The sequence below is a fragment of the Scardinius erythrophthalmus genome, assembly GCF_964197995.2.
Source record: "Scardinius erythrophthalmus genome assembly, chromosome: 18".
Classification (NCBI taxonomy): domain Eukaryota; kingdom Metazoa; phylum Chordata; class Actinopteri; order Cypriniformes; family Leuciscidae; genus Scardinius; species Scardinius erythrophthalmus.
In genome coordinates, this window is record NC_138238.1 from 38,056,253 (window position 1) to 38,082,304 (window position 26,052).

The following is a 26,052-nucleotide window of genomic DNA, read 5'->3' on the forward strand; positions in this document are numbered from 1 at the left end:
GCTATCGGCCACAGAGATCAAGGTGAGCCTCGATCCTGACAGGTGTGCCGCGTGGAAAATAAATTCTCAGCAAATCAAGAGAAGCATTTCTAAATGCTTCTGACTGTGCAGGTCATTTCATTATGACACAATGGTTTCAGCTGATTTTAGCAGCAATGAATGAAATGAAGAGTGTGTAGGACAGTCTGCCCGCTCTCAGAGTAATCACCTGTCTTCTGAGGGAGGATCTGGGCTATAAATCGCCCCGAAACCCCCTGTAACTAATTAACCCTGCAGGAGATGAGTATTCAGAAGGAGAAAACATGCCTGTGGCCTTTCCACAGCTGCCATACGCATGATTTACATAAACAATGCATGGATATATGAGATTAGAAGCCTGAATCAATGCTTCACTTAATCAAGATTCACTTTTATCACACCTGGTGAGAAAGACCCAGACGGATATCAATTACAACAGGGTTTGTTTTTTACTTAATAATGCCCAATATAGAGACAAACATAAACATACATACACACATACATATATATATATATATATATATCTCAATTACAACAGGGTTTGTTTTTTGCCCTATGTGTATATATATATATATATATATATATATATATATATATATATATATATATATATATATATAAATATATAATGGGGATATTAACATGCCTAAGACTTTTGCATATATATATACACACAGTACTATGCAAAAGTCTTAGGCATGTTAATATCCCCTATATATATATATATAGTGGTCACAGTTTTCTTGCATAAAGACTCATTTATAGTGCGTATAAGAATTATTTAAATGTATATTTAAAAAAAAAATGTAAAGAAAAAACAACAAAATGTAAAAAAAATTATTTAATTTTTTTGTAGTTTTTTTTATAAAAAATAAAATCTTTATAAACAAACACACTATAAACTATAAACATCTATTTTAATTTTTATTTTTTAATTATTTTTTAATTTTAACAGTATTTTTTCCTTACTGTTAAAAATTTGTGTCATCAATAGAATAAAATAATCACAATTAATCTCATGACATATAATGAAAATAACTTTTCATACCATTCATACTATTTTATTAATATCTTAGAATATATTTAATACGATAAAAATAAAACTAATATTTAAAAAAAGAGAAATTCTACCTACATAATTTATTCATGATAATTAAATGCAATAATTAATGAATCATTAATAATTATAATTCATCCTACATTAATAATGTCAGTAAACAAAACTAAAACTGAAAAAAAACTTTAAAAAGTCAAAAGCATATAACAAAATGAATAAAAAGCTAAAATTCAAATATATAAATAAAAACTAATTCTAAATTTTAATAAATAGTGTAATAGTATATAAACAATACTAAAATAAACCTGTTTATAATTGCTTTTAGTAAGTGTTTGGGCTTTTTCCCACAAGATCTTTTTCTATTTTTGTGTTCTGTGTTACGTAGTAAAGCACTTTGGTCAACTTGTGTTGTTTTAACTGCTATAAATAAAGTTGCTATTGCTATATTGCTATTGCTTTTCTCAGCAAATTATATTTCAGCATATGTGATAAACCAACGGTCAAAAAAAGCACAAGATGTTTATCCTAATCAAACGGGCTCGGCATCGCCTGGTGTTTCTGCACACGACAGCATGAAGCCTGTCTCCCTGAAATTGCTTTGAAATTAAACAACACTTCAAAGACATTCAGCTGTTCCACGCAAGCACTTTATCCATTTTCCACAAGCTCTTCTGGCCTCCAACTACACTTTGAGGTTGTGCTGGACGTCTCTGAAAGCTCCAGGTTTACCTTGTGGACAATCAAAGACAAGCTGCAAAGATAAGCTTTCCATTAGTGCCATTGTGTGCTCACAAACCCGAGTCTCAAACCTTGAGACTGGAGCCAATGCAGAACTGTGTTGAAGCACTATGAGCTATAATCCTTTGATGGAAGCCAGTGTTATAATGTATTCTGTACATTATAATGTCCTTAAGAATGGCCAAGAAAGAAATCTGATTCATGCCACTTAACTACTTGGTTTGCCTTTTTAATGATTAATTGAACTCATAGATTCTAGTTATAATGCAGGTTCAGATTAAATGGATGCCTAATGTTTTCCCAAAGTGGCTTGACTACATAAAAGGGGTTTTTTTAATGACAAGGCCCCCTAAATATGATGGGTGGCCTTATTAAAGTATATGTATATAGACTCATTTATACTGTGTGAGAAAAAATATTGCTGTATTTGATGAAAAATAAGTCACAACGGGTCAAAATTGCATTGTTTAGAGAGAGAGAGATAAAAAAAAAGTCACATCGGTGTATAAATCATTTTAGAAATAATGTAAACTCATGCAATCTTTATAAACAAACACACTATAAACTATAAACATCTATTTTAGTTCCAATCACTCCACAATAAATCTTTTAAATGTAATGGTATTAATAACAGAACAGGAATGAAAAAATGTAAATATGAAATAAATTATAGTGGCAATCATAATAAAAATACAAATAAAATATTGAAATTTTATGAAAGATAAGTCTCAACGGGTCCAAATTGCATTGAGAGAGAGAGAGAGAGAGAGAGAGAGAGAGAGAGAGAGAGAGAGAGAGAGAGGGAGAGAGAGAGAGAGAGAGAGAGAGAGAGAGAGAGAGAGAGAGAGAGAGAGAGAGAGAGAGAGAGAGAGAGCAAAGCAACTTGACTCACATCGGTGTATAAATCATTTTAGAAATAATGTAAACTCTGGTAAATAAAACAACATTTTTATAAACAAACACTATGAACATCTATTTTAGTTCCAATCACTCCACAATAAATCTTTTAAATGTAATGGTATAACAGAACAGGAATGTAAAATGTAAATATGAAATAAATTATAGTGGCAATCATTATATATATACTGTAAAAAAAAAAAGCGAAATGTGCCTCTCATTGGATATGAATATAAATGTGTGTGTGTTTTTTGTGTAATTGCATTAATTGCTATATCAGTCACTTTGCAATTCAAGTCGCAGCATGTTTTAGATGATAAAAGACCTCGAAAATATGGTAAGCATGACATTATAAAAGCAACATGTTGTTCCCAAAATTAAATAATTTATTTTCAAATCGCCATTGTACGAAAGAAAAACTACACTGTAAAACAAAATTCATCATTTTATCAATTGTTTCCATGCATAATAATTTGTCATTTATTTGAGTTTATTATTAAGTTATTATTGTCACTGAGTGTCGAAACACTTTGAATTTCCTTAAAAAAGTTAAGGCAGTATTTAAACGATTGGAAAAAAGTGTGTTTTCCAAGAAAATATTATTTCAGTCTGTCCTTAAATTTGACATTAATTCAATGTGTTACTTATCTTTTACTATACAAGTTACAGTGAGGAAAATAAGTATTTGAACACCCTGCTATTTTGCAAGTTCTCCCACTTGGAAATCATGGAGGGGTCTGAAATTGTCATCGTAGGTGCATGTCCACTGTGAGAGACATAATCTAAAAAAAAAATCCAGAAATCACAACGTATGATTTTTTAACTATTTATTTGTATGATACAGCTGCAAATAAGTATTTGAACACCTGAGAAAATCAATGTTAATATTTGGTACAGTAGCCTTTGTTTGCAATTACAGAGGTCAAACGTTTCCTGTAGTTTTTCACCAGGTTTGCAAGGAGATTTTGGCCCACTCCTCCACACAGATCTTCTCTAGATCAGTCAGGTTTCTGGGCTGTCGCTGAGAAACACAGAGTTTGAGCTCCCTCCAAAGATTCTCTATTGGGTTTAGGTCTGGAGACTGGCTAGGCCATGCCAGAACCTTGATATGCTTCTTACAGAGCCACTCCTTGGTTATCCTGGCTGTGTGCTTCGGGTCATTGTCATGTTGGAAGACCCAGCCTCGACCCATGTTCAATGCTCTAACTGAGGGAAGGAGGTTGTTCCCCAAAATCTCACAATACATGGCCCCGGTCATCCTCTCCTTAATACAGTGCAGTCGCCCTGTCCCATGTGCAGAAAAACACCCCCAAAGCATGATGCTACCACCCCCATGCTTCACAGTAGGGATGGTGTTCTTGGAATGGTACTCATCATTCTTCTTCCTCCAAACATGTTTAGTGGAATTATGACCAAAAAGTTCTATTTTGGCCTCATCTGACCACATGACTTTCTCCCATGACTCCTCTGGATCATCCAAATGGTCATTGGCAAACTTAAGACGGGCCTTGACATGTGCTGGTTTAAGCAGTGGAACCTTTCGTGCCATGCATGATTTCAAACCATGACGTCTTAGTGTATTACCAACAGTAACCTTGGAAACGGTGGTCCCAGCTCTTTTCAGGTCATTGACCAGCTCCTCCCGTGTAGTTCTGGGCTGATTTCTCACCTTTCTTAGGATCATTTAGACCCCACGAGGTGAGATCTTGCCTGGATCCCCAGTCCGAGGGAGATTGACAGTCATGTTTAGCTTCTTCCATTTTCTAATGATTGCTCCAACAGTGGACCTTTTTTCACCAAGCTGCTTGGCAATTTCCCCGTAGCCCTTTCCAGCCTTGTGGAGGTGTACAATTTTGTCTCTAGTGTCTTTGGACAGTTCTTTGGTCTTGGCCATGTTAGTAGTTGGATTCTTACTGATTGTATGGGCTGGACAGGTGTCTTTATGCAGCTAACGACCTCAAACAGGTGCATATAATTTAGGATAATAAATGGAGTGGAGGTGGACATTTTAAGGGCAGACTAACAGGTCTTTGAGGGTCAGAATTCTAGCTGATAGACAGGTGTTCAAATACTTATTTGCAGCTGTATAATACAAATAAATAGTTAAAAAATCATATATTGTGATTTCTGGATTTTTTTTTTTAGATTATGTCTCTCACAGTGGACATGCACCTACGATGACAATTTCAGACCCCTCCATGATTTCCAAGTGGGAGAACTTGCAAAATAGCAGGGTGTTCAAATACTTATTTTCCTCACTGTATACTAGCAATTTCTGAGTGAAATTTGTTAAATCATACACCTTTTTTTTCAGTGTAGTAAAATATCTAGAAACGTTGTATGCATCTCGAAACAGTTATATGATAATCAAATATCTTGATTAGGGCGGTCATGATTCCTCGATTTAAAAATAAAAAAATTGGGTTTCCAATGACATTCATGTGGGAACGCATATAAAGTGTGACACACTGTGTTTCACAGCGTTTCGTGTTGAACTGTTGAGCGGGTTGCTTATAACGTTCATCTGGAAACGCAATTTGCGCCATTTCATCAGATTTGTAAGGTAAATCATTTATAAACCTACACAAACACAGAGGAATACATCAATATCTTTCTAAATATGCTAACTAGAACTATCGTTATAATATCAGAACTGAACACTGATATTAAATTTCTCAGCCGATACCGATTATTTGGAATGATATCGGCCGATACCGATATTTAGTTTTTTCTTATGGAAAAAAAAATCTCTCCCAAACAATTCTGCAAACTATACAGGGAAAGTTCTCATTTGGTACCCTATAATATTGGTTGCAATTAACAACAGAGGTATTATATTAAACTGCTATTTATTTTCAGATATAATTATTACGCCCAAATAAAAACTGAAATGTTTGTATACAACTCAGTTGCACATATAAGATAGTTTTCATAAGGACTTGTCTTCATGGCAAAATTCTTTAAACATTTATATATATATATTGTAACATGTATAGTAATTCTCACCATTTCCTTCATCGAGCGCATTACTCAACCACCGAACCGTTACAGCTCTTCTCTGTTTTTTTTTTTTATAACTAACTAACAAACTGTGAACTTCGGGTGACCTTCCTGATGTAAAAACAACGTTAAGTGCCGTTGTTCACAAGCTGTTTTATTGACGTCTTTCCGCGGCTGAAACACAGATTGAGAGTTTACAAGAGTCATAATACGGATTTCGGTAGGTTGTACTATATCTTTCAACATACCTTCTGATATTCATGCATGTTTTTCTGGATATAATTTGTATTAAAGTGGAAGAAAAGACTCGAACTGAGGCGCTACAGCGATCTGTCATGTCACATTTAAGAGCGTCAAAACGCCATTTATGGTTTGATAAAATGGACAGAATATGAAAGATGACACTTAGTTTCTTTTTTAGAAGTAACAAAATAGTGATCGACCGATATTGATTTTTTATAACCGATACCGATCATTTGCATGTTTATGTGCCCGATAACCGATATGCAGAACCGATATTTATTTACTGTTATACTTCTGTTTAGTCTAATGTTTTCATATGGAGAAAATAATATCACCTTTGCAGAAATGTAATTCATTTTAAACAGTTTTAGAAGGTTTATGTGCCATTTAATAGGTTTAAAGAGTGAGGAATAATTCACTGGGTAATATTAATTGACTGAATAATATTAGCTGGAATATAACATTGTCAGGAAAGTAACAAACAAAACAGCATATTTGTATTTTTTAACTAGTATGTTATTAATTATTAATAATGTTTTTGTCGGTCTTGATCATGAAATGCTTTCTGACAAAGTGCTCTACATTTACACAGAACTTTAACTTAGGCTACTCAACTGCGATCGCGCGTGGAGATAATTAATAATTAATTTCCACAGAGCAGTATTTATTTAGATTTGTATTAGCGAAATAATGGTTATGTAGTAAATGATAATATAATCTAGGGTGTTTAAACAAGATAATCTTGTCAAAAGTTTCATTCAGTGGCCGTGCTTGAGCATTCCTGATCATCAACCCAGTGAGCGCTCAGCAATATGAACAACCTTTTTTTTCGAGACTAATGGTGATCAAATACAACAGATAGAGAATTTTATTTTCGCTTTTATTTTCAACATGCACTCATTCATGTCTGTTTTATTTAATTCATGTAAAGTTACGTCTTTATTGGGGCAGGACATGACGGGCTGCAATGGCAGAATTCTCAAAACGGCCACAAGATGGCGCCGTTTATCGGCGAATCCGATATTACAAAAATCGATACCCGATTATGGGAAAATGCTTAAATATCTGTAAAAATATCGGTAAACCGATACATCGGTCGATCACTATAACAAAACACAGAGCTATTTGTGATTATTAGATGAGAGTCGCTGATCATCGGCTGTATTTAAACAATGGCTGATAGTGAAAATAATAGCTTTTATCGGCCGATATCGATTATTAGCCGATACGTCGTGTATCTCTAATGCTAGCTGTTTATTGCCATTTCAAAATAAAAGTTTAAACCCTCGCTCTGAGTTTGCATGTTTTGATGTCCATATATTCTTGTTAAAGAAATGACAGTGGATGTAGCATTTCTACCGTAAAGAAGTGGCCAAATATTAAAGATTAAAGGGGTCCTATTATGCTTTTTCAGTTTTTCAACTTTAGTTAGCGTGTAATGTTGTTGTTTGAGCACAACAAAGATCTGCAAGGTTACAAAGCTCAAAGTCCACTCCAAAAGGAGATGTTTTATTTGACAGATTCCACTTTTCAAGAACTACAACGAACGGTTCGTTTATGAAGCGATTATGAAGTCATAATGTTCCTCATTTAAATAATCCCCGCCCACGGAAGACGCAGAAAAGCGGAAGAATGAGCTTGGATCAAAGAGATGCTGTTTTTTCCACAACCTATTTGTTTGACCTCCTAAGGCTGAAGAACTTAAGAGTGGTTAAGATGTATTTTAAACACCGTTCCTGCACATTATAATCCCAAGGTTTATCTGTGCGCTGCATATTTTCCAAAGAACAGCTTCCAGAACCGCCGGCTATACGCACAAAAGCTTCTCCTGAAATGAAGCAGTTTCCACTTTGTTGGGACAATCTGTTGTTTGTGGATCACAACGTGTAAGTATGTCTTATTATTTGTAGTTGCGTTTTTCATTAACAGTTCCACTTATAAGCTTTATGTTTCTGCTTTGATAGCTATGATGTAAACGAAGGGCAAAGCTTTGCCTCCGCTAGCCCGATAACTAACATTACAGTATTGATGTAGTGTTTACTGTAGCTTTTGTAAGCTCTCGCTTTTGTAAGACGCTTCTCAGCCCCTAAAATTAACCATGTTTTTGTGATCGATTACTGTTTTAATAACTATGGTTTTCCAACAAATATTGTGATTAAACAGTGGATAACATCATGGTAACACTTTATTTTGATGGTCCCTTTTGAACATTCTGTTAACTATAAGTGACTTTGCAACTACATGTCAACTAACTCTCATTAGAGTATTAGTGTACTGTCTGCTTAATATCTGATAAATCTTTATTGTGATGGCCTTCACACTCTACTAACTATAAGTAACTTTGCAACTACATGTCAGCTTATTCTAACCCTACCAGTCTACTAATACTCTACTAATACTCTAATAAGAGTTAGTAGACATACATAGGTGCAACGTTACTTCTAGACAACAGAAAGTGTTAAAGGGACCATCAAAATAAAGTGAAACCAACATCATACCTATAATGTACAAGAAAAACATACCACTCTGAAATGACGTCCTGTGAAATCAGTGCTTGCAAAGTTAACATTGTCAGGGTCTGAATCGGGTTTGAAATTGAAATTATAATACATAATGGACATAGGTTGATTGTTAATCTTATGTATATTATTACATTATGTATTTTAACAGTGTTCAATAAAACCATATGATTAATTGCTTTTGATACTTTATTTTGCCTTGTTGTTATTATATGTATTTTAAGTAGGGCTGTGACATTAACGCGTTATTTTTTCTCAGATTAATTAATCGAACATACATTTTTTAACAAATTTTTTATGTTAAAAAAAATAACACAGATTAATCCATTCCATATTGACCTTTGAACCTGGAGCCGTTCTAGCCACCATTCGACTGTAAAATGAAGGAGGGAGACGAGAACGCGCTGGCGCTGCCTGGATCATTGATTGGAACATTTACTTATAAAAAAACAGCCGGCATTTCTTAATAATCTTAAGCTTTGTTTTCTCGACTCCTCTCCTTTAGAGTCAACTGAGACCTTTAAATATCTTGGTGTTTGGCTGGAAAGTGATTTATCTTTTAAAACTCATGTACAAGCAATGACAAGCAAACTCAACTCTCGTCTTAAAATACTTTATCAATCTGTTAATTGTTTTAATTATCTGGTCAGGAAAAGAATAGTTTTACAGCTGCTTCTGCCTATTTTGGACTATGCCGATATTATTTATCAGAACACTACTGTTTCTTGTTTGCATTCCATTGATGTGGTCTACAACAGTCTTTGCCGTTTTGTTCTCCGCTGTCCATTTAGGACACACCATTGTATGTTGTACAGACAGTTGTCCTGGTTTGCCCCTTCTGCCAGGCGACAGTATCACTGGCTACAGTTTATTTTTAAAAGTTTTTATTTTAATTATCCAGTTTATCTCAAGCGACATTTGGTGCTTTATAATTCGCCATATAATCTGCGACACAATGATCAGATTTTTTTTGTTGTTCCTAGAGTTAAAAGACAGGTAGGGAAATACGCATTTTGTTTTAAGGCTCCATATGATTGGAATAATCTTCCATTTTCTATTCGTTCTTTAACTTCACTTACAGCGTTTCAAAGGGGTCTCGTGGAACATCTTAGGAACATTTGTCTTTGTTTCTAGTTTTGTTTGTTTGACCTTGGATTTCATTGGTCATGTGTTTATTCTTATCTTTATGTCCTCTTTTTATTTTTTTTTTATTTTTTTTTATTTATTTTTTTTATTGTTATTGTTATTTGTGTTTCTCTTAGTCCTTGACCTTGTGCAACGCTAATCATGTGTCTGTTTTTCTGTCAAGTTACTTGTGGGGTTCGTGTTGGGTTGGGTGGGGTTGAGCATTGTGAGCCGGTGTGTGTGTGTTGTTGTATTTTGTTGTGCTGTCTTTGACTGTGATATTTGCTCTGCTGTTTTGGTTCTTTTTTTGCTTTGATGTACTGGAGGACCCCCTCGAAAACGAGATGTTTCATCTCAAGGGGTTAATCCTCGCAATAAATATATGTTTATAAATAAATAAATAAATAAATTTCAACGTTGATTCATCGGTGAACGTAAGCGACCAAGGTCGAATCAATGTTGGATTATGTTTCGATTGTGCAAAACGAATCAATGTTGAAATCGTGACCTTGTTTCACCGTTGATGTCGTGACGTTGTTTCATTGTTGATTTCGTGACGTTGTTTCACCGTCTCTTCTTTCAATATGGGTGAATAAAGATTGTATGTCGACATTGAACCAATGTTGAATTATGCTTCGGTTTTGCAAATTGAATCAACGTTGATATCGTGACGTTGTTTCATCGTCTTACCTTTCATCATGGGATAATGAGTCATGACAATGCTGATTGAATTTGTGATTTACTGTACACTAAAATATGGTTAACTGTCGAATTACTTGCAGCAATGACTTAATTAAACACATTTAATAAAAATATAACACATGCTCAAGATTGTAAAACAAGTTTTATTCTGAAAAAACAAAAGTCTAAAAATACTTTCTAAAACATAATAATCTCAAACTTTAAATTGCAGCATTTTTGAAGTAATGTTAAAAACCTGTAAAGCAAGTGTAAATAATGTTTATAAATTAATGTTTAATATTAAATGTATAATTTAATAATGTTCAATAATTTAATAATGTTCAATTGTATTGTATTGATTATTTGCTAGGCACAATTATTTCAATGCTCACCCTTTGAACATTTGAACATTATTTCAATAACATGTTCAACACAATTATTTTTAATTGATTGACAGCCCTAATTTATATACAATTAAAATGCGATTAATTAATTACAAAGCCTCTAATTAATTAGATTAATTTTTTTAATCGAGTCCCGGCCCTAATTTTAAGTCATTTTTAAGGCTATTGTTCGACTTAGGTCTATTTTTATTACCACAAATCAAATAAGATTACTCAATTAATTACCAAAATAATCGTTAGTGTCAGCCCTAATCTTGATTAAACTTTTGCTGGTTATATGCAGCTTTAATAGAAAATGTCTAAAGCGTTTTAATAAGATGTGGTTCCTTCATTGGTCTTAAACACATTGAGGAAAGATTACAATTGCGCTGTGGTTACATTTTTGACTACCTCCAAATGTGGTTTGAGTGATCAGATCACAAAGCGTTTTGGACAGCTCAGAATGTGCTCTGCGTGTGTGATCAGATCGCCTGAAATGGATGTTAACACCAGGAATAAATGGAGTCCATGACTGAGACTAGCTCAACTGAGAAATGGGAGAAACCTCAAAACTGTGCTGAAGCTGATCCAGGTATGCAAAAGGACATTATAATATATTACGGGGAAACAACAAATCTTCATTACCCTTTGCCGAGCATCACTGTGGCATTTTCAAACACAACTTATGACATAATGACTGACGACTGAAGGTTTTCCCCAGCTCTCCGTTCATTAAATATAGGTGAGCTTCCTTCCGAAGTGTTCAATGCCTCTGATAAATTACTAAACTCTGACTAAAACACAAAGAAGTAAAACTCCAAGGTGAAGTCTCATGCACAAGCGTATTAAAAATTCAAGCTCAGTGCCGTGAAATGAACACGATAGATCCAGAACAAAAATATAAAAAAATGTGTGCATTGCAGGGAATCAAACCAGTCTTTCGATAAAACTCCTACAAAGTTCTTAATGTGATTACAATGCATCTGATCAGATCAAATAACTTGCTAAACAAACCATTTGTTTTTAAAGCAAGAGCTCAGTTTCATGCGTAATAAACACATTCCCTTTAAATAGCAAAATAAAAACACAACTAAAATGACAGCGGTGAGAAAACAGCAGTTCAGAAAGCATCTGATCATAGCGATGTGGATGTTCATGTCACATTCATTTATATAACACTTTATACAATAGATTATTTAAAATTCAAGCAGCTTTACAGTAAAACAGTGTCATGTCGCTTTCAATTACAACTTCATTTTCTACTATAAAGCATCTCTCCAGTGTGTTCATGTTTTTACTCAAGGAATTTCGAGGGACTGAACAGGAGAAATCAAAGAAGGCGGAGCCTCAGAGGAGTCAGAGCCACACCCACCTATTACATCATCACCAAGGACCAATCGCAGTTTGAAGGCGTTTACCAGCTGGAGTAAACGGTTTGTAAACTTCGTGTTGGCCTGATTTTGTTCGAAATGACATCATAGCAGTTCATTCTTTGATTTCGCTTGAAGTATATAGGGGGCTTAAAGCACGTAACAAGCGGAAAATGACAGAGGATGAGTATAATGTTGGGTTTGATGACATGGGGGAAAAAACTGAAGCAGACGGCTAGAATTGCATGCTCAAGGTACAAAGCGACACCAGCGAAAATGATTTGCTACACCATTCTAAACAGTTTGAAAATCAATGTTTGTTGTTTTTTATCATTTTTATCATGGTTAAGATGCTTGACTGTAACATGTGTCCTCTCAAGGCTTATCGTTTCAATGAAAAGACCTGATTAGTGTGTGACCTAAAAGGTGCGGCAGAGGGAAATACTCCAAGCTTGAAAGCCGCTGCTTACGTGTCTTCTAACCAGTGTCTGGTTCCTCCTGTGTATTATTGAGCTGACAGATGCCAGACAGGTCAGAAAAAGATATCACAACACTGAAGACACACACCAAGACATGGACTGAAGTGATTCTCTACCTCACACAAAGATCCTTATCCAAGACGGATAAATGAGTAATAGGAGAGAGTGACAATCTATACACTCGTGTCATTACAGTATGCCCCATAACATTTGTTTGTATTTTTCTCCAAATTCTATTTATTTTTTTCTAAATTTCATTTTTAACAACAAATTATTAACAGCTCAATAAAACAAATTTTTGGGGGCCCTATGAAATCTGTTTTATTTCTTTTTTTCTTTTTTTCTTTTTTCATTCTGTCCAAGTTTTTTTGCATTCCATTTTAATGGTTAAATTAAATATTAGTAATCAAAAAGTATGTCTAATTCATTGAAATCAAGAAACATAAAAAATTTAACAAAAGAAATATTACAAGTTTTGGGGCCCAAAACTTAGATTTTTCCCCAAATTCAGTTTTTTAAGGGTTAAATAAAATTTTAATAATCAAAAATGTCTTATCAATTCATAAAACTTTACGTTTAATAGTTAATTAAAATGTCTATAGTGAAATGTTTTATAAATAAATTTATAATTGAATTTGTATAATTGAATACAAATTTATTATCAAAAATGGTTATCAAATGAAAGCATTAAATGTTGAATTAATCTTTTGAAATTTAATCAAAAGAAAATGTATTTTTAGGCAAACGAAGCACTGCAAAATAGGTTACCGTTAAAATTAAAACATGGAAGAAAAATTGTGATATTCCTTAAAATTGTGATATTCCTTAAAATAAGAAATTTTACTAATTGCATTATTATTATTATTGCTACTACTATTATTTTAAAATTATTATTACTATGAGAAGTACACTGTAGTTTACAATAATAATTGTACACTGTAGTGTACATTAGTGACAATTTATTCAAGTTTTCATTTTGGTAGGTTGTAGTGAAGACGATAGTTTTTAATCAAATTAAATAGTGAAGCGAGCTCTCAGCTCTGAAGATTCCAGGATTCCGTGACATAACACATTACCAGTAAATTATGATATGGATTTTATGACTGGATTCTGTCCACATTTTCATAGGGCCCTATCACAGAAAGAATATGTATGAGCAATGAGATTAAGTGTGAGCAGTAAAGCTATGCAGACTACCAAGATGAGGACTCAAGGGTTGCAATTTGAGGATGTTGTATTCTCCCGTCTGCTCTCTCTTTGATGCAGTCAGATGAAACAGTTTTAATTGCACATGTAAGGCGGGTGCCAGTAAGTCTGGGCTACCCCGCGAGAAAGCAAAAGGCTCTCCTGTGAATTAACATTTGAACTCTCTCTTGCATATGTATCAGCATCATCCGAGACGCAGCACACGCCTCACTTCCACAGTCTCGTCATCTCTGCTCCTCCTCACCTAAAACTCACTAAAAACCTATGCAATGTTAAATGTGTACAACAAGTAATTATACATGTTTGGTATCATTTGAAATGTCTCAGTGCGACTGGTACAAAGGTCTCATTCCCAAAGACGTTACACAAAAGGTACTTAAGTTTTTAAGAGTTAGGAGATATCTCACACACAGAGGAGGGTGCGTCTTCCAGGCTGCTCTCAAAGGGTGTAAACTCTGAATGCAAACTCCCATTGTTAGCAAATGTTTCCCTGTGAAAGAAGTTTCTGTCTTGGTCTAGATATATATTGAATTGCAACAAGAGGCTCGGGGTGATTTGTAACTCAAATTAGCCTGTGATGTATTTTCACAGAGTCCATCATGTATTTTCTAATGTCAGGTTCGCATCTTTTCTCTTTATTCCAGAGCATTTGATGTTTTGTATTTATTATCTTTGAACTGATTATGAAATCGGCGTGATACATTTACCTGACATAATAAATTGTTACATTTGATTTTATTCTGACTGACTCTGAAATTGTTTTCCCAAGTAGATTAAACGGATTCGGATGTTACAGCAAGTTTTGCGTGAGATTAGTGACGACTAATATTTGGCACTGATTCAAGTGTATGTGTTTTGCAAAGACAAGAAGTGAATTTCCGTTTAGTGTAGCAAAAGCTTAACCAACCTAAATCTGGGTGTGTCTTGCCTCTGTTTTAATTTAATGTTACTATAGATAAGTGTACGTGGAAAACCACGGCATGGCCAATCCAAAGCTATTATAAGAGAAGTAATATTGGTTGACATATCTGTAGTAGTGGCCTCTACTGAAGTAAACGTTACGTTAATTTCAAGTGTATGTAATCACGGGGGCTATACCAAAGTATCTTTGATTGTGTAAGCGTGAATGCGACCGATCTCAGGAATATAGCATTTACCTCTGTTTAGTGACCGAAGCTGGCGAGCTTGTGATCGTGAGACCCGCGTTAAACAAGGCGTGAGGACCTCTGAGCAATATGGCTTCCTAATATGAATGGGTAAAACATAAGTAAAGAGTTAAATAGAACAATCAAATGTATTGCAAAACTATTATATAATTGACCAATGGGCAATCTAACTTAAATTCGAGGTCATGATAAAATGGAGTCAGATATAAAATGGAGTCAGATAAAAGCTTAAATGGAATTAAATTACTTTACCACGCGGAAAGACAGTAACATGCAGAGACCTTCACCCGTTCTGGCGGAAACCCCCATTTGGACCGATAAACGGGCTTACACACATCTGTGAGCAGGAGTGAAATAATTGGATTTTTGCTTTTAGCGGGTGATTTAGGAAAATGTCTCGGCTATTATTTATTTTACTAGCCATAAAACTGTGTGTGTGTGTGTGTGTGTGTGTGTGTGTGTGTGTGTGTGTGTGTGTGTGTGTGTGTGTGTGTGTGTGTGTGTGTGTGTGTGTGTGTGTGTGTGTGTGTGTGTGTGTGTGTGTGTGTGTGTGTGTGTGTGCAAAAGCATTTATTTTATAAAATTTTAGGGAAAATAAAATTCTAAATGTGATGTATGTGATTGTATTTATGGTGTTCTGTTGTGCTCAAGGATCTGGACGGTCATTTTCAAACAAAACATTTTTTCCCCCCAGCCTTATGGATCAATAATCAAAATACATGGCTGCCATCCATCATACAACATGAGAGAGAAATCAAATAAGCAGTGTGTATTTTGGGAGAGCCATTAAAAGTGGAGTGTTGCTCTAACGGCTATAAAAATGCAGAAACTGAGCAGCGTCCAGACCAGCACGCCGGCAGCAAATGAAGCGAAAAAATAATACACTAATTTGCATTATAATGGGACTCGTGAGGCTGACAAGAGAAAATAGCCTTTGAGACGCTAATGAGGAAAGATAAGGGCAGGTTAACACATGGGGTAATGAGATATAGCATGTGCCATCCCTTCAGTTGATACCCAGACCTAACACTTGTCATTCAAACTTCACCTTTTGACTGTAGTTGGGATAAAATCAACACACAAAAAAAAGGAAAAAGAAGAAAATGGAACAAAGGAGGGAATGTAGGGAGGAGAGGGAAAGAAAAAAACGAACACAGAAAGAGAAAGAGAAGGGACAATGAAGTCAAGGAAATGAAAATGGAGAAAAAGGGGAAGAGGATGATGAAGGAAGGATTGACAGAGGAACAGGATGAGAAACATGAAGATAAAATATAGGAGGAAAGAAAGGAACAGGAATAGGAAGGAAAGAGAGGAACAGGAATAGGAAGGAAGGAAGGAAGGAAGGAAGGAAGGAAGGAAGGAAGGAAGGAAGGAAGGAAGGAAGGAAGGAAGGAAGGAAGGAAGGAAGGAAGGAAGGAAGGAAGGAAGGAAGGAAGGAAGGAAGGAAGGAAGGAACCATAATAAGATGGTGATGGAAGAAAAAGAAGAGAAAAGGGAATAATAATTGGATGGATGGATGGATGGATGGATGGATGGATGGATGGATGGATGGATGGATGGATGGATGGATGGATGGATGGATGGATGGATGGATGGATGGATGGATGGATGGATGGATGGATGGATGGATGGATGGATGGATGGATGGATGGATGGATGGAAACAGTAGGAAATCAAATCAACACTGTGTGGCATTAAAAAGGCTTGAGTGAAAGAAAGTCAATGATCTCAGCACTTGGACGAGATCACATCCAGGTTACTGGCATTCCTCACTTTACTGAATCCCCAGAATGCAACAGCCCATACAGACATAAAAGACAGCAACACACAGATGGGTTTCTACTTTCTCTTAACCTCAGTAAACAACTACTCAAGAGACCCAAGAGTTTCTGACACTGGTTTGATATTCACATTGTTCCACCAGAGATTACAGCGAGTCCAGCTCTCAGAACAAAACCATTACACCATTTTACCCATAAAACATCTCAAGTGCAAACTGCCAACTTTGTCCATTGTAAATGGGCAACTAATCAGAGTAACAAAGTAGCAAGATTTGTCTATGTGTAACAAAGTCCAACCAGTTTGAGTTTTCCAGACACTCAATCCTGCGACAGCTTGGCCTTTAGACAGGTGTTCAGTCACACAACCTGGGGACGAGGAGCAGGGCAACAATAGAGAATGTGGGAAATGGCGTTGTGTGTCGAGGGAGGATAAAAGGCGTGTGATATGCGTCTTTGGACCAGAGCCATGGTAATTACTTCACTGGGGGTTGCTGGGTTGGCATCATCTCACGCTCTTTCGGTCGAAGTGTTTGCCAACAGTGCCAGTAAAAGTGACTACACCAGCTGTCCAAACACGAGGAGGGGGTTCGACCGGAGACCCTGCGCATGTATTTCAAACTAATTGCAGTGTCACTATATTCAACCAGCATTGTCTATGTGCTAAGAGCACAGTTTAAAGGAACAGTTCACCCTGGAACCATAAGGATTTTCAAGCCAAATGAGGCAAAAGCTCCATAAAAGTATCATAAAAATGACCCTGTTCAATGTCTTTGTGTGAAGGAAAGACCAAAATTCAGGTGAAAGACCTTGTACACCTAATGGTTGAAGGATAAGGGGGTGTCGTGTATCAGGATGATAATGCACTAATACACACAGCAGACTTGTGACAGAATGGTTTGATAAACATGGAAGTGAAGGTGATCTCCCAAGGCCTGCACTGTCACCAGATCTGAGTTTTATTGAGCCATTTTGGGGTGTTTTGGAGAAGCGAGTCAAAAAAGTTTTCCTCCACCAGCATTACGTAGTGACCTGGCCGCTGTTCTGGAAGATGGATGGATGGATGGACAGACGGACGGACGGACGGACGGATGGATGGAACAGGAAGACAAAAAAAGAGATGACAAAGGAAGGAAGGAAATCTCAAGGATGGAATAAAGGAAATGAACAGGAAGAGGAAAAAGTGAAAAGGAAGGAGAAAAGGAAATGAACAGGAAGAGGAAAAGAGAAAAGGAAATGAACAGGAAGAGTAAAAAGTGAAAAGGAAGAAAAAAAAGGAAATGAATAGGAAGAGGAAATAGTGAAAAAGAAAGAAGAAAAGGAAATGAACAGAAAGAGGAAAAGAGAAAAGGAAATGAACACGAAGAGTAAAAAGTGAAAAGAAAGAAGAAAAGGAAATGAACAGGAAGAGGAAAAGCAAAGAGGAAGGAAGGAAGGAAGGAAGGAAGGAAGGAAGGAAGGAAGGAAGGAAGGAAGGAAGGAAGGAAGGAAGGAAGGAAGGAAGGAAGGAAGGAAGGAAGGAAGGAAGGAAGGAAGGAAGGAAGGATACAATCAGCCCACGCAGTCGTCTCTCCATAGTAAAAAGGCGTGTTGTCTGCCCGATTTTCCTCCTCTTTGTTTAATTCCGGGAGTAATTCTGTTGGAATTTTCCCGCATGTAAATTCTGACAATCGAAGTGCAGTTATGAAAATAGTGATGTGGATGTTGTCACATGACTGCATTTTGGTTCGTTTCATAAACTGATCCGGACCAGAGTGATAAGTGTGGTGTGTCAAAGAAACCAAAACGCCCTACAAAAATAACAGGCGTTTAGATATCCTGCTCCATTTGATTGGAACCAGTTACAAGACAAATTATGCTAAAAAATATTCTGGTATTTCTAAATGAATTTAGTATTTTAAAGGACTATTTGTTTCTCACTATGAACTAGTTGCTTATTAACATGCATATAACTAGGATATTGGCTGTTTATTAGTACTTATAAAGCACATATTAATGCCTTATTCTCCAGGACCATATTCTACATCCCTAATTAATAAAGTGTGTGTGTGGGTGGGTGTGTGTGTGTGTGTGTGTGCGTACATACGTGCGCCATCACTTTAGGTTTTAAGGTTAAGGCCACCTGACAAGCTTGCTACTATTAGTTTTCACACATGCTTAATGAAAAAGAAATGAAGAAATTCTAGCTAGTTCTCATCCTCATATCTCAACAACAGCAGGGGCTAATGGGTTCACGGATATATTAATAATGGAATAATATATGCTAGTGTGATAACTACAAGCTGTTAATCTGTGAGCCAAGAGAGTTCAGATGGCATTTACACATTAATAAAGAAAGATGCTTATGTTACACCAGCCACGTTATATTTTTACAAGTCACAAGTTCACAACTGAAGCATATGTGCGGGGCAGTCAGTATGGTGTCAAATCAACAATATCTTGTGTTTAGCGGTCAGAATCAATATCCATAGTGATCAGATTCCTAAATGCTGTGCGGCTTCTCAATTACCTGCTCATCATTTTCATCAATATCATTCTCAACAGTCAATACTACAGCTTTAAACATCACATCCATGCTATGAGTTACTGTACAAATACTGATTAGGGTATTAAACGGATTAAATAAATCCTAACATAAATTGAACTCTAGATTAAACAGGTTAAAATGCAGCTAAAGATGACATTTTTTAGGTTTAAAAAGTTTTACACTAAACAACTTCATGTAAGAATGAAATCAAACTTATCAATATACCAATTTATATATTAGTAATAAGCAATGTTCACTTGTATACATACTGAACAAAAACATTTAACTTCATGCAACCTGGTTTCTGTGAACAATTCCTGTGCTTATAACCGATTCTCAGATTTGCAGAAACTAATCACTACTTTTAATCAGACCGGAGCGCATTAAGGGTTTTTCAGTTAGAACGGTGTCGTGCAAGTTAATAACTAATGATCTTTGCAATGAAAGTGAATCAATCAAAACTAACTTTATCTGGACAATAACTTTATTCTAGAGCTGCTGTAAAGCCAAAACTATCTCTGTTACTGTAATTTCCTATTGCCACTGTAAAGCTGCTTTGAAACAGTCTATAATGTTAAAAACACTGTATAAATAAAGGTGACTTGACTAGACCTAATCTAGTAATATTGTTGTTTCTACCGTATATTGGAACGGATTACACCAGAGAAGTGCTCTGCAAATGAAGCTCACCAGAACAGGCATCATCAGGTCTGCAACGTACACAAACAGAGCTCCCAGTGTAAACCCCACAGCGACAGGGAGGAACGCAAAGTCCCCATATTTCCCAGATTCCTCGGCCATCTCGATAGCAGGAGCCAGCAGGGACCAATAGGACGCCGCCAGCATGACCTGAGGACCGAAAGACATGGTTAAACACAGCACATCTCACTCTTACACACCAAAACACAACAATTACACTAAATAATAATGGAGCAATGAACCATTTTTTGGCTAAATAACCCTTTTTTCCACTATAAAAAAATCTTTCATGCAATGGATGTTAAAGGTTTGTCCTGGAACCATCAATACCAATTAAGAACCTTTATTTTTGTTCAATGTCATGTGCAAAACACAGCTAGTTTAACCCTATATATGCCTACTGTATCATATTTGATTCGCAAATTTCTAGGGCCTCTAACATGATCAAAACTTTGCTGATAAACCTGTCGCATACAGTCTCTCCTTTTCTCTACATTCTCACTATTGCATACGATATGAGTATGGTTTTTGCATACGATATGAAAAGGTTGATGCATCGAATATGATATAAAACATGCATGCAAACTTTTTCATCTGAAGTTACAATTAACTGTTCAATTTAAAAAAAAAAAAAAAAAGATACATCAGGCTTTACAGGGTTAAATTGGATTTTCCATACACATTTGTTCACAAATGTGTCTTAATATAGTCAGAATCACGCTAATGATACGCTGAAACAAGCCTCTGTTAGTAATGGAGAAGAGCAGCGCAGTGATCAGAGGAGAAGATGCAGCATTATCAAGCTTCTGTTTGACAGGGAAGTGCAAACTCTTCTTCAAAGAGACCGACTGGATATTAGATGAGAGGAAGAGGCTCAGAAATGGGGGGGGGGGGCATTATCATCTGTAACAGAATCCTGAAGAAATTATTGTGTGAGAGTGTAAGATCTATTTTTCATTCCTTTTGAACTTTTTGCCATTCAATTTCAATTTGGATTTCTTTTGATGAATCACTTCAGATGATCATTTCTGATTTGTAAATGTGACAAAACTGGAATATAGCACACAGCTTATTACAATAGTATTTGAAAGAGTATGCAACAACAAACAGTTCTGAAGTTATGTTTACTACTCGAATACTGTTTACTTGGGGCAATATTATTGATCTCCTGCATTATATGAGAACTGAACTGAACTGAGCTGGACGATGACATCACGGTTTTCTCCAGAGCGGCTGTATAGATGAACTAAATTAATAACTTTTTTACAACAGAAATGAACCATCTTACTTGGTATTTTTCTGGCTATTTTATTCTAGATCTGCTGTACAGCAGAAATACATCTCTGTTGCATTATTTTCCTGTTATCTCTGTAAAGCTGCTTTAAAACAATCTGTTTTGTAAAAAGCGCTTTATAAATAAAGATGACTTGACTTCAAAAAGGTGACTTGAAATAAAAAAATATAATTTTTATGCTCACAGCATGCATATGTTACTGAGACAAAATATATATAGTTGAATTATGATGTTTTTTATGCTTTTATTTTGTGCTCTGACAATAAAATCAGCTTAAAACACATTCGATACAGAATGCAAATCTTCCAAATTCCAGTTTGCATAAGAAGACTTTTATATTATTCATGATTGAAATGTGTGGTACAAAACCCTCAGGCAGAAAAGAGCACATTTTTTCTATGCTTTCCAACACTTTTGGCTAAATCATGATCAAAGACTTGTTCATTCATCCTGTCGGCACCCTGGTGATGATATCAGGACCTAAAGGAAGACACCGGCACTGTGTCTTATTCAGAGAGGTGATATTTTATTTCACACACACACACAAGAATAGCAGACAGTGACTCACTCACTCAAACTCACAGACAGAATCTCAAGGAAACATTGTAACAATGTAAAACAAAGCAAACACACCTACTTTTTCCTAGACTGTGCTCTGATTGGTCGGCTGGATCAGTGTGTTCTGATTGGTCAAGCTCTTCGACCGCGTTTGGGAAATGTCCCGCCCCTTTCCATAACCGCCAGTTTAACACACTACTAACTAACTCAACCAGGCCCCGCCCCTTTATTCTGCGCATGAATTATTCAAATGAGGAATATAGTGGCATGTTCGTTCCCGAAAGAAACTCAAGACTACAATGGAGGCGTTTCAGGGAGTTCAGAAACACTGACACTGATTTTTCACTCTCAAACAGCAACATTACACACTAAAGAAAGATAAACATTGAAAAAAGCATATTAGTTCCACTTTAAAACATGATGAATAATTAAAAAAGCTTCTATCCGCACAGGATTAGTATTACCCGAGGTCCTTATTCTAGAAGGTAAAAATCACCGTAACCTTTACTGACATTGTCCGTAATGATCACTGAGATGCACATTCGGATGGGACTAAAATCACTGAGAAGCTCTGGTAATTATTACTTTACACCACCTCTCCATGTTAAACTAGTCCCGTCCGAATAGGGTTATAGTCTATTCTGTTAGGACAAGACAAGACAAAAAAAAAAAACTGATCAAAATAGGTAAAGCATTCATTGGAAAGCTATCTGTCTCTGGAAATTACACTTGTATTTCCTTAGCACCCAAAGCAGCACTTTACGATTATTGCATATATTATTATTATTATGTCTTGTGGAAAACCTCAATTTCCTGCACCATTTGACATCTGTTTTGTTCCCTTTGAGGTCAAGGCTGTTATTAACATCAGGGGTGAAACACGCAGGCTAATCGAGGACTTCTTCTATATAATGAACCCAACTGAGCTGCGCATTTCAGGTCAATTAATCAGGGGTGAAACACGCAGGCTAATCGAGGACTTCTTCTATATAATGAACCCAACTGAGCTGCGCATTTCAGGTCAATTAAACTCTGAGGTTTTGACACGTCTAAAAGGTGTGCTATTTATTTTCTTTTTGGAAGGGGGTAATCATTTCATTTTCTTGTGCACCTCTTTCCCCAAGAGGAAATGCTTTGAATAAGAACAAGACGGCATAATAATGTTGAGTGTCTAGACATGTTCCCGCACAAAGACGAACATACCTGCTCAGTTAATGGCTCATTACAGGCGCTGTGATTGCACAGGGGCTCAGAGGCCTATTGATTGACTGATGAAACACAACTATAAGACAAACAGGCAATCTCAGGAACCGAGCAATGATGCACGGCTGTCCTTCAGAGATGAAGGTGAACCTTGTGCTTTCAGTTAAAGGGCTCGTTTTTTCTTGATCTTTTGACATATAAGAGGTCATCGTACTTTAAAAATACTCCTGCAAGTTTCGTTAACTTTTATTGCAACCAAGATGCAAAAACAGCTCGTTTCGGATTTTTCCTCAGTATGATGTCATAGTGCGACCAAGGACCGCCTACTTCTACATCATTGGCTCTGTGGCCCCGCCCACCGATTTTCACATAATGTCTAGAAGTAAATACGAGAAATAGGATTACTCCAGCAACAAAACGATAGAGACTGAAATGCCAAGTTGTGGAAAAAACATTCTTTGCATTCCCTTCCTTGTGATCCTAACATTACGAAAGAGTGGATTAACTTTCTTTTTTTTTATTCCAGTAAAAAAAAACTGTACATTTAGTTTCCAAAGCAATTTTATTTATTTTTTTCATTTACTTTAAGATGAAGCACTAAAATTATTACCTGGAAATAAATAAAAACTGAAATAAAAAACTGTTGTTGTTTTTGTATTATTACATAAACTATGAAATTAAAATAAAATGGAAACTGAAAATATAAATGAAATACCAATTAGAAATATTAATAAACATTAATAAAAAATATAATGGCATTAAATAACACTGAATCATTATTTTTTTTTAAAAAATTAATACAAAAAATCAAGGTAAAAAAAAAAGGTCCACAAATGCAGTAAACCACAACTTAAAATCTGTAAAACAAAGTTGTTTAAGACTTCTTTTCTTTGTTCACATCTGTGTATTTGTCTATTTGTATTAAATTCACAGCCACTACTAAAAGCACTTTTGATTGTTGTACTGCAGTCCAATTACGAAGCTACAGCTAAAGCCTAATTATCTTTCTGCAGCTGAAGGAGAATTTAATCCTCTTGAAAACCCCATTTCTATGTTGTAAAATGAAGGAAAACTCATTAATTAGCCTGCCCTCAGGTGGAGATTCTTTCTTTCCTCATCTTAATGCATCGTCAATAAAATGCGCTGTTTGCTGCAGCCACACATGCACACACACTAACATCACGTGCACACACACACAGTTGAGCCGCTCGCCCAGTGTGTGTGTGTGTGTGTGTGTGTCTGTTATTTTCAGATATTGAATCTTGGACCTCGGTGTTGCCAGCAGAATTATTTCAGCACTGCACTAGCGTCCACACATCCATATTGAGGGACATAGTGACTTTGAGCAACATTACACATTGTCAAACATAAGAACCCAGTGACACCATGTAATATATATTTGCATATATTTTAATATCTAACTTTAATCTAAATTAAAATGCAAAAACTATTACATTAGATTAGATTCAGCTTCACAGTCATTTGCAGAGTACAATACAAAGCCAATACAGAACATAACACAAAGTTACATTTACAGCAGAGACAAGCAACTAGAGCGACGTGTTTTTTCTTCAAAAGACAATTATAATTCAAATTACATCTGCCAGTTTTGGACTGTACACACTATAAAAGCATGTAATCCAATAATCCTTTACAATTTGTGTGACATCAACCATTTAAAAATCACCAGAGAAAACTTAATTGGAAGGTATGCAGGTTAAGCTGAAAAAAAAATTAATAATAAATATAGCTGCAAGCAGCAATTAACGGGGTGCAAGCGCGTTAAGCCACTGCGTAAAAAGCTATTGTTTAATTTAGCAAACCTGTAACCACCTAGATCATAGATGGAAACTGAGCCATTTACAGCCAAAACAGGCAATTTACAAAGGAAATATATGTTTTAAAGCTTTTTATCAGTTATCGAGGCTGAGCCAAAAAAAAAGGTTAAAGGTTTTTTAAATAATCTCTAATTATGAGGAGTTCTTTCATATGGTATGAATGTCTTGGGCATGTGCAAAAAAATCGCGTGATATACAATCCTTTACACCTAAAAAGCACGAAGGCGTACCCCTCTAGAGCCGTGAGTCAGTTTCGTTTCGTTTCGTTTCGTTCCGATCGGCCTCCGTTAACCTTGTCTGACAGACGCTCGAATTTCATTGGCCGACAACAGCCGTGTTTTTCGAGATACACAAATGTCCTCGTAGATAATCATGGCACTTTGGACAAAGACACTGCATGCCAGTTTTCAAGTCAATCGGACTAACCGTTTCATAACTATAGCCGTTTTCGTGTTTTGTTTTTCCCAGTCGCCACAACTTTCAACGCGACCACAGACCAAGCCGAGTTTATCTCATTCCGTTCAAGAGGGATAGTCGTTTTAGTAAAAGTGGCCCCGCCCACTTTGGACGTTTTGGTGTCCAATCGCAGACGTCAATCAAAAGTTCAACCTTTTTAGATAATTATTAACAATCAGACTCCAGAATATTTCTGCACTGGTTTGGTTCCAATCGGGCGAAAACCCTCGGACTAAGTTTGCAAAAGTACGTTTATTTTGAAAAATCCGAAATCCCTGAAAATTACACTATAAGGGTGACGATCGAATCCATGACATGCATTTTGTTTGCCTTGAACCAAGGATTCCATCAATATAAGACATTGAGCCTGTGACGGTCGGTTTAGGAGTTATGATTCATTCCATAATTTTTTATCACTGTAGCGCCACCATCAGGCCGATTGGGGCGAGGTAGTGTACTATCATCCCTCAAAGTTTCAACTCTCTACAACTTACGGTTTTGGTCTGCCCGATCACTTTTAGGGGGTCATGATAAAATCACTGATTTGTTTCAGCACTACGTGCCTGTTATAGACATTTAGTAATTACAGCAATTTAACTGAATGAATAATTAAAATGTATGCACTGAAGCAGTGAAATCAGATTTAAGATCCAAATTGGCCATTAACGTTTTTATTACCAATTTAACCGTAATTGAATTCTTTCTTCTGCTCTCAGTCTGAGCTCTAACACATACACACATACACACACACACACACACAGTATTTATCCAACGTTTCAAGCCATCCCATCCCAGGCTCTTCTCTGAACTCATCGGC

At 36.0% G+C, this 26,052-nt stretch overlaps 1 protein-coding gene across 1 annotated transcript in view; it reads right to left on the bottom strand.

The window, feature by feature from the left end:
* slc39a11 (solute carrier family 39, member 11) overlaps positions 1-26,052 on the bottom strand; it is a 147,858-nt gene that overhangs the window by 113,658 nt on the left and 8,148 nt on the right. The window contains exon 4 of the mRNA XM_081392232.1: positions 19,878-20,036. Within this exon, the coding sequence (XP_081248358.1) occupies positions 19,878-20,036 (159 nt within the window). The remainder of the gene's footprint in view (positions 1-19,877; positions 20,037-26,052) is intronic.